This window comes from Nyctereutes procyonoides, unplaced genomic scaffold (genome assembly GCF_905146905.1).
Source record: "Nyctereutes procyonoides isolate TBG_1078 unplaced genomic scaffold, NYPRO_anot_genome, whole genome shotgun sequence".
NCBI lineage: Eukaryota > Metazoa > Chordata > Mammalia > Carnivora > Canidae > Nyctereutes > Nyctereutes procyonoides.
The window spans coordinates 76,509,431-76,522,190 of NW_026575140.1; the positions used below are offsets into that span (position 1 = coordinate 76,509,431).

General features: G+C 50.6%; 1 protein-coding gene across 2 annotated transcripts in view; it reads left to right on the forward strand.

The window, feature by feature from the left end:
• Window positions 1-12,760, forward strand: part of GRIK4 (glutamate ionotropic receptor kainate type subunit 4) — a 421,461-nt gene that overhangs the window by 381,982 nt on the left and 26,719 nt on the right. For both annotated transcript variants that reach the window (XM_055306214.1, XM_055306215.1), the window contains 2 exons: window positions 5,066-5,175; window positions 8,594-8,767. In XM_055306214.1, the coding sequence (XP_055162189.1) occupies window positions 5,066-5,175; window positions 8,594-8,767 (284 nt within the window). The remainder of the gene's footprint in view (window positions 1-5,065; window positions 5,176-8,593; window positions 8,768-12,760) is intronic.

Below are 12,760 nucleotides of genomic sequence, written 5' to 3' on the forward strand. Positions count from 1 at the left end.
TGCACGGCTGCCACTAGGACTCATTACTCCCTCCCCACCAATGCCTGCATATCCCACATACAGTGTAGTACCCACCTGAGAAAGCACTGAAATCCCTGGCTGGGGCCAGATGAGCTTCCAGACCACACATAAAGGGTCCAGCCTTTAGAATCTGGGTACTGATTAAATCTGAGTACCCCTGTTGCTCCAAAGATGGTAATGAATTAACAGGACATCTGAAGTTCAAGACTCTCTTATTTCCTTGGCACATCAGGTCATTCATTCTTACTGAGAAGTTCTGTTTGTACTGTGGCAGTAGAGCCCCAGGGGCATCTGCACTCAGGGGTTTTATGACACTGAGGCATACCGTGAGCTCTCCGAAATCTGTGTGAATGGAGGAGAGACGAGCACAAGAGAACAAAAACATTCATATTTAACATTAGACTGTATCGTGTAGATTTGCTCTCTTTCTTTCTGCGGCAGCAATTTGCCTAATGATGTTTTGCTCAGATTAATATCGAAGTAAGTTTGTATTCCTCAAGTGCACACTGACTGTTGTAGCAAGACATCAACCAAGTGTGCCAGAAGCCAACCTGAGATTTGACATTTGGCACATATAGCCCCCAAATGGGTAATTACATTTTAAAAATTCAGTGTTGACATATTCGAGGAGGTTGGGTATACGTCCAGGATGTTTGTGTGTTGACTAACATCTGTCTGGCATCTCTTTATTTACAAAGCACTTTCGCATAGAGTCTCTGCTTTAATACAGCAATCCCCCGAGGCAGGTAGTGTGGTTCCCATTTTACACAGAAGAATGCTCAGGCTAGCGGTGGCTAGCGGTGCCATGGAAAGAAGAGAGAGCACGATGATGGAGGTGGCATTGAGCTCAAGTTTCTGGTCCCCAAGTCCATACACTTCCAACAACTCATCTTGGTGGTATAGTTAGTTGTATTTCTCTGTGTCAAGGCCATGACTCAGGGGAACTTTCTAGATCCTTTCTAATCTGAGGATACTATCTCTACTATACTGTCCTAGCTCAAATAGTGTCCCAAGCCAGCCAGCACACCTAAGACTTCCTGGAAAATATGACTTTACTATTTCCCCCCATGTCCTGCTCCACCTTTGATTAACAAATGAGAATGTCTTATAGTCTATTCTTCTTCTCTTCTTAACTCTTAGCTAGTGTCTTCTCTGTCAAGAAAAAAAAAAGCAGACAGTGATTAAAAAGTGAGAGAGACATAAATGCCAGCATTAAATTAATGCCCAGCATTTTCACGGGATATATTACCCGTTTTTTCAAGAAGGTCTGTTTCATTTCAGAAAGGCTGCCTAGAAAAATGGAGAACAATGCTAAGTAAACCAGTGAATCATTTCTAATATGCTTAATACTCTACTATAAGGAAACAGAAAATGAGCAGAGTTCTACTCCTTAAGGCTAAGTAACGCAATAGCCCATAACGTGGAAATATGGTTTCCTGGATGTGTCGTCATTTTAGTATTAGTCATTTATTGAGCACTCCTATCTCAAGAAGCTCCAGGTGTTTTATCAGCATTACTATAGTAATTCTCACATTCCCCTTCATGTTGTTGGTGGGGTCCCATTTTCTGGAAGATGGCAATGGCACCCAGAGAAGTTGAGTGGCTTTATCAACTGAGTGCTGGAATCACTCAGCAAGTCAGAGTCCATGCCGGGATTAGAATTTAAATCTCCTCATACTAGATTTCCAACCAGCAGAGTGAAAATAGATATGCTAGTGTGTGAGTTACATAGGCAACAAACTCATGTGGGTGTTTTATGTGAGGAGGAATTAATTGCTTGCTTCTTTTTCCCTCTTGGCTTCAGAGGTTGGAACTATCATCGGAAGAGTCATTGTAGGGGCACGTGGGTGGCTCAGTGGTTGAGCGTCTGCCTTTGGCTCAGGTTGTGGTCCTGGGATCAAGTCCTGCATCAGGCTCCCTGCATGGAGCCTGCTTCTCTCTGTGTGTGTGTGTGTGTGTGTGTGTGTGTCTCATGAAGAAATAAATAAAATCTTGTTCTTCTTTTTTTTTAAAAAAAGACAGTCTATTGTAGACACACAGAGGAAAACTACCGTGGTTTCCTGGGGTGGGACAGGAAGAAATCATCTTCTTCTGCTACTTCTAGAAGGTGAAAAGGACACTGTCTTCTTTTATCTCTTCAGCCCTAAAGAGTATTTTATTGACTATCAACCACTGTTGGGAGTTTAAAGAAACCTCTGAACCTTGCCATTTAGTTCTCAAGACTGGCAAGACCTCATGGAGGACAGGAGGAGCCTTTGTCTTGGCTCTGCAGGAGAGGAGAAGGAGTCCAAGGAAGGTAGAAAGTCGGTGTCATTAGTTTGTGTGGTGTCACCATGAAGGAAACAGTGTCTAAGATGCACAGCCCATCCATGGACACAGGAGAACCCTCCACACATCTGACCCACTCTGTCAATGAAGTCACAATTGGAAAGGCTGAGGTGGAACTGAGGTTGGAATCACTAGCTTAGTCAGTGAAGCATTTGTCTGGCTCTTGGTTTCATCACAGGTCATGACCTCAGGGTTGTGGGATCAAGCCCCACGTCAGGCTCTGCACTCAGCTCCGAGTCTGCTTGAGATTCTTGCTCTCTCCCTCTTCCCCTCCCTACTGCTCACTTGTGCAGGCATGCACTCTCTCTCCAATAAATAAATAACTTTTTTTTAAAACGCCAAGGAACTAGTTAAATTTTGGTGCCATCTCATTTTCAGCTCCATCTGCAGAACTTGGCCTGTCCTGGATGTTTGGGGCATAGACTATATATAACCAATTATCTACCTTCAAAGTGGTTGTAGCCACCAGAAGGAACTGTCCCGACTTGCAGTCAACAGGACATGTATAAATCAATATAAATGCCTATAAATACAGCAGTCAAAATAAATGATGACGGGTATAAATAATGCTTTACAGTCCTTGAAGGAGTTGAGATAGAGTAGGTTGGAATTCTGCTGGCATGGGGGAGAAGGCGTGAGATTAATTAGGGAATTTATTGGAGCAAGTTGCAAAGATAAAAAGTAGAAGAAGACGCGGTACAGCAGCCATCCGAATGAAGGAGAGGTGGCATGTCTATGGCGCAGCTTGACGAATGAGCACCAGAGAAATTGAAGCCATCGCCAATGATTTGAGCAAGGCACTTAACCTCCCTGGGTCTCAGTTCCTCCATCTATCAATATAGAGAACTGGGTATTGAAATCAAAAGAACATAGTGAAACATTTTGAGTCCTTCAGAAGGAAAGTATCACCATCATATATCCTCTGGGTTAAGGAAAATCTGGTATTTGGAAGAAATGTCTGTGGCATATGACACCTGACTTGCCCCCCAAGCACCAGTAATTCAGACGTCTTTGGGGAAGGAAGCAATCTGAAAAGCATCCGCATAGAAAAAAATAGTAGGAGTTCAGAGCCTGCAAGTAACATACTTCTATTTGACATCACAGAAACAGCCTGGGCTCAGCCCAAGCCAAGGCAGTATAAGCCCAGACCCAAATCTCAAATAACTGCCCACTCCTTGCTCTTTTGGTTGGCGTCAGTCAATCACCAGTAGAATCAGATGTTTCCTTGCCAACATGACTGATAACGTTTCCAGCGGAGCTGTGTTTATGTCTTGATCCTTGTTTGTGTGATGTTCTGTGTTTTATAACTTCAGTCTCCAGGATTTTTTCCCACGACTGTGCATCATTCCTTATCACCCATAACCAAATATGGCAGCTTTAAATAGTGCTGTCATTTTCTTCAATTCACTCGTTGTGATATAATCAGGTATAGATTTCTGACATTGAGCATCTAATGGGGTTTCAGATTCAGAAAGCAACAATGAAAGATTATTTTTCCCCCTGGGTAAGACACGGAGTGAAATAGTCGTGAGTGACAGGGCACTAGGATTCATGTCCATTTGCCCTGAGAAACGGTGGGGTGCGGAAGGATGGAGAGAAGAGCTGGAGAGAGCAGGCCGTATGTGGAGGGGGCTCCAGCTGGTTGGTGACTTAGGCTCAGAGTTTCCAGACCACCCCGTTTTGTGAAAGAAGCCAGAAATTTGGATTTTATATAAAATCTCCCAATCATTTTATGTTAGCAACGAATACAATGCAGGCTAAACAGGCAAGATGTGTGAGGGCTGTCTGTATAAGCCACCGGTGTGTCCCCGTTGATCTCAGGTGGCTCCAGCCAAGGCCAGAGAAGGGCGTGCACTTGCCCAAGAGCACACAACCGTGGACAGAGTGGGTTACTGAACTCCATCCTGCTCATTCCATTTCACTTTCCTCCAGAAAATGTCTGGGGGCTTGATGGCTCCTGCTCCTGGCTCCATCCTTTGGTTCCCATGACTCTGGCCAGGCACCCCCCGTGCACTGGGGAACAGACCATGTTTCCCCACAACGTGATGGCACGAGCCCTGAGCTTTGTGTCAGAAGACGTGCATTGGAGCCCCAGCTCTCCTGCTTACTGGCTGCGCGAACTTGGACACATCTCTCGACTGCCCTAGGCTCTCGGTTTCTTCACTAGTAAAATGAAAATAATAATCTGCCTTACGGCACCGTGTTGAGGTTTATGTGAGAAATCTCACTGTGTGTGATCACCCTGCAAAGAAAAAAAAAACCAAGGCGCCTGGAACGTTAGTTAGCATCCTCGTGAGAAGGACGTGAGTGTCTAAGAGCCCTGCTGCGTACTCCACCGCCCGGACACCAGGGCTCTAAGGTGCCCCTGGGTGTCACCACGCCGTCCCCAGGGTGGGGTGGGGGTGGGGGGCACACAGGGCAGCGCCTAATGGGCGCTGCTCGCTTGCCCAGCACCAAGCCTCCTTCAACCTAGGAAGTGAGGTGGCCCCAGCTGTCACTTTGTTTGGGTGCTGCGATCAGGGCTAGCTAGGTGTCGGGGCAGCCCCTCTGCACCTTTAGCCCAGGGCCATTTATACCAGTCACCCAGACCCCGGGGGGCCAGGCCATCTGGGGCCGGACCCGCACCCCCGAACCTACTCTGGCCCTCCCCGGCCTGCCCAGGGGCCATCCTGGCTGAGCGGGTACGGTGAATCTGGTTTTTTGTCTTCATTTCCAGGGACGCAAACCTGGCTATTTCTCCTTCCTGGACCCATTTTCTCCGGGCGTCTGGCTCTTCATGCTTCTAGCCTATCTGGCCGTCAGCTGCGTCCTCTTCCTAGTGGCTCGGTGAGCTCTCCCCTTCCCTGTCCTCGCACCGCCACCTCGCGTCCACCTCTGAGAACTGCATGGGAGGGGTGGGGTGGGGCGCTGGAGGGGCGGGTTCAGAAGACCTTGGGGCCCCCCTGGGGGAGGGGGGGACAGGGACTTGGGACCCACCTGCTCTCTGCCCTACCTGGTCCCCCCGCCCTGCACACACGCTCCTTACCATGCACAGGTGTAGACAGACCGGCCTGAATTTACTTCTCTACCCCCTGCCTCTTCCCCCTCCCATTCCCCAACCTCTGGGCCCCTGCTTGTGTGGGGTCCTTGGGAGACAGAGGAGAGGGAGGAGGGTGGCAGGAAGACCACTCTGATTGAGTACTGTGCGTTTGGCTGCCCTGGCATGGGACCTTGCCAGGATCTGCCACAGAGTGCTGAGTGACAAGGACCGGAGGCCTTGCAGCCTGGGCAAGGGAGAAGGTTTCCTCTGAAGGGGGCCTGGCCCAACCCCAGCCCGGATCTGCCAGGGAAAATACAGCTGCTTTGTTGAATGGGAACCATGGAGGGTGGCACAGGACAGGGGGGCGGGATGGAACGAGGCATCTGCAAGTCGTGTTGAGACAACTGGTCCAGATCAGGGCTGGGGAACAATTAAGCCCTCCCTTCCCCCCGGAAACAGAAACTGTCCCTGGGCCTACAGAAGAACCTCCGGGCTTCCCGTGGCCGCCGCCTCCCATCAGCGTGCAGGCACGGGGTCGTCTCTCTCTGAGGCTGGGCCACCGGGTCAGCCCGGGCTGCAGGAGAGCCGGCTTACCGTCCAGACACAGAACAAGCCCTCGTGGGTCGGGTCACACATACAGAATCCCCGCAGCCTGCTCCGTGTTCAGCAGACCGTAGTGGAGGACCAGAAAGGGCTGTGGCTTGGGAGCAGAGGACCACAGGATGAGCTTCAAGAGAGCTGGCAGGGACTCGGTTCTAGATGTCTCCATAGCAGTCCCCTTTGCCTCGGGGCCACAGTTGGGCCCAGATGATTCCCACCTGTCCCACCTCTGCGGAGCGAGGTCTTCCCCAGGAGCGTGTCTGCCCAATGGCTCAAGGAGAGTGTGTGCTCTCTCTAGTTAGACCACAGAACCCCAGGGAACCACGAGGTGTCTAGCCCACAGGGCAGCTCCCAGCCGGGCCAGGGAGCATCATACCACCCGGTCTGTGCCTCTTCCAGTGGAGGTCAGAGCCAAGCTCAGGGAAGTCAGCTGAGCCCATGAGATCCAGCCAAACAGAACAAGGCCTTGCTTACAAGCTGGTAGTCTTCAGAGGCTGCTGCGTGGGCCGCTCAGGTGCCACCTACCCCCTTGGGCCTGGAGGCATTGCCACTGTCAAGTATCTGTTGTCAGTGACAACGAGCGAGACACGCAGGAGGCTGGCACGCTCTATGACACTTTCCCTCCCCACTTCACCGCACTGTCTGCTGCTGCTTTTAGGAAGCTGCCTGCCTGAGCCCTGGCTCCACTGCTCGGTAATTCCCTCTTGCCCTCTTTGACTGAGCCCCGGTGTGTAGCTAGGCACAGCTCTTGGGGGACCTTGAGGGCCCTGGACATGGTCTGAGGGCTTGGTTCCTAGATATACAGACACACAAGCCTGCTTCACCGTGCCTGCCGCAGCCTGAAGCTTTCCCACTGGCCCTGGGGCCCTAAACAGCCCTTCTTCCCTGCTCTACACACACACACACACACACACACACACACACACAGCCCCCCACCCCAAATCCAGCATTAACAGAAGGATTAACCGAAAAAAGGCCACCTATGTATATCTATATATCTATATCTACATTATATCATATATATATATATATATATATATATATATGATATGTGAATCTAGGATAATTTACCTACCTCAGGTAGCTACTGGTTTTCAAACAGGGTTCCATGGGGTAAGAAGGCTCCTGGAGGTGCCAGAGACTTTGGAGGAGTGGTAAAGAGGCTGGGCAGCCAGAGCTCAGGGGCCTCAACTCATCTTCATCCAGACCAGCTCCACTTTTTATCTCTTGATCTATGGTACTTCTGGGTAAGATTCTGGAGGGGAAAAACTGTTTGGAAACCATTCAGCTAAGGCAGCCGTTCCCAAGCCGGCTGATATCAGAGTCACACAGGGAGCTTGTAAAAATTTGAATTCCCAGATCTGAGCCTCTCTCAGCACCTCTAGGGCCGGGGCCGGGGAATCTGTATCTTTGAAGCTCACTTCCAAGAGCTTGTAGGCTTGGAAACCACCGAGGACAAGCCAGCTCGGTAGGCCACAGAGAGAAGGAGCCCATCTCAGGACACGGGCCAACGATGACACACTGCCGTCATATTCAGGAACGAGAGGCGGCAGTGGAGATGTGGGCGAGCCACTGTAGAACAACAGGTCTGGAACAACAGACTAGGCCGAGGGGAGGGTCCGGAAGACCGGTGATGAGAATAGCAGCGTGTGAGCACACGGTGCCTGCCCTGCTCACCACACACGCATACACCTCTGTCTCATCAGAGCTGGGAGGCTTCGCGTGGTGACAGGCCAGGGCCGCTGAACAGAGGAGGGAAGGCATGTGTCTGGTGGGCAGGAAGAAAGGACATTCTGGACATCAGAGAGGGACGGCGGGAGGGAGGGGGTGGGGAGCTTAGAGCAGCCCTTCTCAACCCTTACCTGAGGAGCCTTAAAAAACACAAATGCCCAGGCCCCTCCTGGACAAATGAAACCAGAACCTCTGGGGGTGGCATCGTGTCGTCAACATTGCTTTAAGAGCTCCCAGGTGAGTGAAACACAAACAGCATTGAGACCCACTGCCCGAGGGAGTATCTAGGCCAGTGTTTCTCGGTGTGGACCCTGGGCCGGGGGACTTGACATTACCAAAGAAGCTGCAGATTCATAGACCTCACGCAGACTTTCCTGAATCAGAAACTTCAGGCGCCGAGCCCAGCAGTCTGTGTTTTAACAAACCTCCTTGAGGATTCTGACCTAGGCTAAAAGTTTGAGAACCACTGTTCTGGGATGAGGATTCTCAAACTGGTTCTGTGGGGCCCTCAGATCCTTTCGGGGCCTGAGGGTGGCAGAAGATGCCGTTTCATGGCCATCTACCCCTGACACATCCTGGCCAAGGGCCTGTACTTTGATCTATTTTGTATTTGGAGTTCCATGTCGTGATCCATTTTGGAGAAATAGAGATGTTGGGGATGTTTGATTAAAAAAAAAACAAAAATGGTTGAAAACCTGCCAAGGTTGTCCAGGCCCCTCATTTTTTGGTTGGGAGCATCCCAGTCCAGCAAAGGAAAGCAGCTGGACCCAGGCCACATGCCAGGTACTGAAATACAGAGGTGAGGCCAGAAAGGAGAGACCCTCCTACTCTCCCCAGCACTTTCCTTCACGCCCACCTTCCGTGGCACTGGTCTCTGTTCCGTTTCTCCCGCAGGTTAACCCCCTACGAGTGGTACAGCCCCCACCCGTGCGCCCAGGGCCGCTGCAACCTCCTGGTGAATCAGTACTCCCTTGGCAACAGCCTCTGGTTTCCTGTTGGGGGGTTCATGCAGCAGGGTTCCACCATCGCCCCCCGAGCCTTATCTACCCGCTGCGTCAGTGGCGTCTGGTAAGATCTGGGGCAGAGAAGGGGCCAAGCCCAGTGGGGTGGGGACACCAAGGGGGTCCTCAGATAAGCTCTGCTCCAGCTGCAGGTGGACAGGAACCGCACCCAGAGCTCTGCCTTTCAAACCAGACCAACAGGGAGCTGGGCTGCATTTGGCCAGCTCCAGAAGGCTTGGGAGCACTGGCTTGGGGACACTTTGTGCCATCTTAATCCCATTTCCCTTTCCCTCTGCTTCAGAGGTCTGGAGACAGAGGAGAGCCAGGGCAGGAAAGGAGATGCAGAAAACAGCCTTGGAGGCACTCAGCAAAGTGATTATAACCCCCTGACCTGAAAATGACCTGAGGTTGAGCGGCTTGGGCCTGCCAAGGCATATGCAGATTTATGCAAATATGAATGTGCAGCGGGAAGTGCCTGCTGGAAGACTCTAAACCTGGCTGTCACATCTGGCCATGTCTACCAGCTTTCTTGAACTTGTCCCTCGGCGCCTGGCTCTGGGGCCTCCTCACGGGACCTGTCCACCTCGGCAGGTGTGGGCAAATGCAAACTCTTAGTGGCTCAGAGTCGGACAGGATCTCAGGAGCGATCCCCACCTGGGGCCGTCAGCCAGCCTCGGCCTGAAACTCCCTTCTCCTCTTGGCTCATCCAGAGCGAAAAGAATACGGTCGAGTGATTCGATGTGTGGGAAAGCAATTTGAGAACTTGAAAGTGCTACATAAATATGTGGACTAATCATTGCTGTTAGACCATTATAGGGAGAAATGAACACACACACACACACACACACACACACACGCACGCATATTTGTATGTATGTATATGGCAGAGACAGGCAAGTTTGCAGAGTTCCAGTTCCCCGGCCTTACTTAAAAAACCCACTGCTGGGTTTGGCTGTCACAGCCTATGGGACTTACGACCTTGCTTCCTTCGCCTCCGTCTCAGCCTGTGTAAGCCAAAGGATAAAGGAAAAGTGGTGTTTCCACCTTTGGGCACCAGCGTTTGGATAGTTACCAGAAGGACACTGGACTGAGGCTAATGGGGAGGTAAAAATGCAGCTGGGACTGTGACCCCAACCCAGCTGGGCTTTTTGTTTTCTCTGATAAATGATAAATACAGTAGAATTTAAAACATCTGGGCAAGGTGATCACCCATCACCAGATAGATGGTGCTCAGAAATCACCAAGTGGATCAATGGGAAGAACTGGGTTTTAATGTTCCCCAGAAAAAGGGACAGTCTTGGTGAGAAAAATCGCAGAGTTCCCTCAAAATCCTGGAAGTCTGGACAGAAGCCCTGCAAGGCAGCAGAAGTCAGCTGTAGACTCTGAGCTCGTTCTACCTGGGGCCTTTCCTTCCAGAGGGCTGTGCTCCCACGCACTGCACAGAGGCCCCACTGCCTGCTTCATCCACCTGTCAGCTCCCCAACACCCAGGAATTCCCTCCAGAGAATGCCTGCATGAGCACCAGGGAGGGACACCTGTCCTGCAGGCTCCCTGCCCTGGCTCACCAGCTGGGCTCTAAATAGCTGTCCTGGGGGCATGGTGGGGCCTCCTTTATGTGTGTGTGTTGTGGGGGGGGGGTGGCTTGAGTTATTAGGGAGCCTCTCTGCCTCTTGGTGTTCTCAATTGTCAAATCAAGGCCTCGATTTGATCGGCTCCCTAAAGGAGTCGGAGACCGGAAGTGAGGGCCATGCCAGCCTACCTTAGATTCTTCACCCAGAGCAAGTGATGGAGGATGCCATGTTGCTAACGAATGCCAGCCAGACAGCTGATAATGCCCCTTTGACACAGGAGCAAGGCTCCCCTGACCCCTCTGGAGAGAGCAGGTGATTTGCTTTTCTCAGCGGAGATGATAGGCTTGCCCCAGCTGCTTCGCTCTCTGACCTGTTCTTTTATGACCAGTGGTATAAAGCACCACAAGGCCACCCAGGGCGGGACAGATGCCTGAGTGTAGCCATGGGGCTGAGGGAACCTCCCCAGCCAACTCCAAGGTCAGGTCCAGACCCAGGGCTCTTGAACGCGCACGGCAGGAGCCTGAGTAGCTCAGCTGCTTCAGAATGCTGGCCTCTGCCTGGGGGTGCCCCCCCCACCTCCCTGGCCTCCCCTGGGAGATGGTCACAAGAACTTCCAGCAGAGAGTATGAGCGGAGGCAGGAGCAGGGAGAGGTCTGAAGGATGGAAGGATACGTAGCATTTTCAGGTCACAAATAGGAAAGGTGGCCAGATGCTTTTATTTTATTTTTTAAGATTTTATTTACTTATTCATGAGAGACAGAGAGGGAGAGACACAGAGGGAGAAGCAGGGAGCCTGATACAGGACTCGATCCCAGGACCCCGGGATCAAGACCTGAGCCAAAGGCAGATGCTCAACCACTGAGCCCCCAGGGGCCCAGCCAGATGCTTTTTATCTTATATTCAGTGTGAGGGTCTGTCTCTATATTTCTCTGTATCTCACATTCATCCGGTCCTTTACAGATTATTAGTCACCAATGACATACTCTCTCATTTGATCTCATAATTCTCCAAAGACAGGCAGAGCAGGCATTTTATCCCCAAGCAGAAGAGCTGGAGGAGGTATGTGGCTTTTCCCCTAAGGTCTCACAGGTGGAGTGGAAGAAGGCCAGAACTAAAACCAGGTCACCTCACTGGTGGTCTGGCATCTGGACATACCCATTGAGTTGGTAGATGACCCTGTCACTCCGCATCTGTGAGGCAGCCCAAAGGGGACCTTGGACACAGTGACAGGCGACAATGGGCCTTCCTGCTCTGAAAAATCCCCTGGAAGCTGACGGCCTCTGAATCCTATGGCAAATGCTACGCTTTAGTTGACAATGTCTTCATAATGAGTAAAGCCTCATTAATTCAGACTCCACTGATTCAGAATTTGTGATTATCCAGCCTCAATTATGCTTGGATATGTCTTTGAACCCCTATAAACGAATGGATTGGGATGCAGATCCACACTGCTGACCAGATGGTAGAAGGCTTATTTAACCTACTTAAGTGAACAAACTAGTTGTAATGGCTTTAGCATATATATATATATACTGCCTGAGTTGCAAAATTATTCTCATTTTAAATGAGTTTGCTCTACCCAATAAAACACTCTTCTATTTTGAAATAGCTTGCCCATTGCAAGAGTAGTTTCTAATTCCAACTTCTCAGAAGTTCAGAGGTGCTTGTCACCAGTTCATCTGTAAGAGTTTCCTGTTGGTAGAACTAACTGGTATTAAAATATGGATTTAGGGGATCCCTGGGTGGCGCAGCGGTTTGGCGCCTGCCTTTGGCCCAGGGCGTGATCCTGGGGACCCGGGATCGAATCCCACATCGGGCTCCCGGTGCATGGAGCCTGCTTCTCTCTCTGCCTGTGTCTCTGCCTCTCTCTCTTTCTCTGTGTGACTATCATAAATAAATAAAATTTTTTAAAAAATCCATATTTAAAATAAAATAAAATAAAATAAATAAAATAAAATATGGATTTATCCATGTGTTACTTGGCAAGTTACTTTGCTTCTATGAACCCCTGTTTCCTCACTGGCAAAACTGGGGAAAGAATTTTACCACCCTTAGTTGTAGGGAGTACATGAGATAGTGTGTGTGGCTCATGGCAAGTGCTCAGTACATGGCGATGCTCACCTGATGGTTGGCTCTGTCGTGAGAAGACAGGGGCACAGGGGCAGCCAACCAGCCCTGGCTCTAAACAGAGCCCCCAGAGCTGGCACCCTTAGCTCATTCACTAACGCATTCCTCACAGTCTCTGAGATGGTCTCATGGACACGGACATACCTCTTTTGAACATCAACCCAATAATCACCTCCACTAAGAAATGAGAAAATTAATGGTCTTCTTTCAGGCAACCCTCACAATCTCTGTTCATTTCTGTTGACATCATATGCCCTGCCTCCTTTCTCTTCCCCTACTGAGCTGGGGAAGAGGGCCACCTGGTACCTCCTCTGTCGCTACAGGACTGGGGATGGGGGCTAAGACTCCTGAGGGTGCTCAGG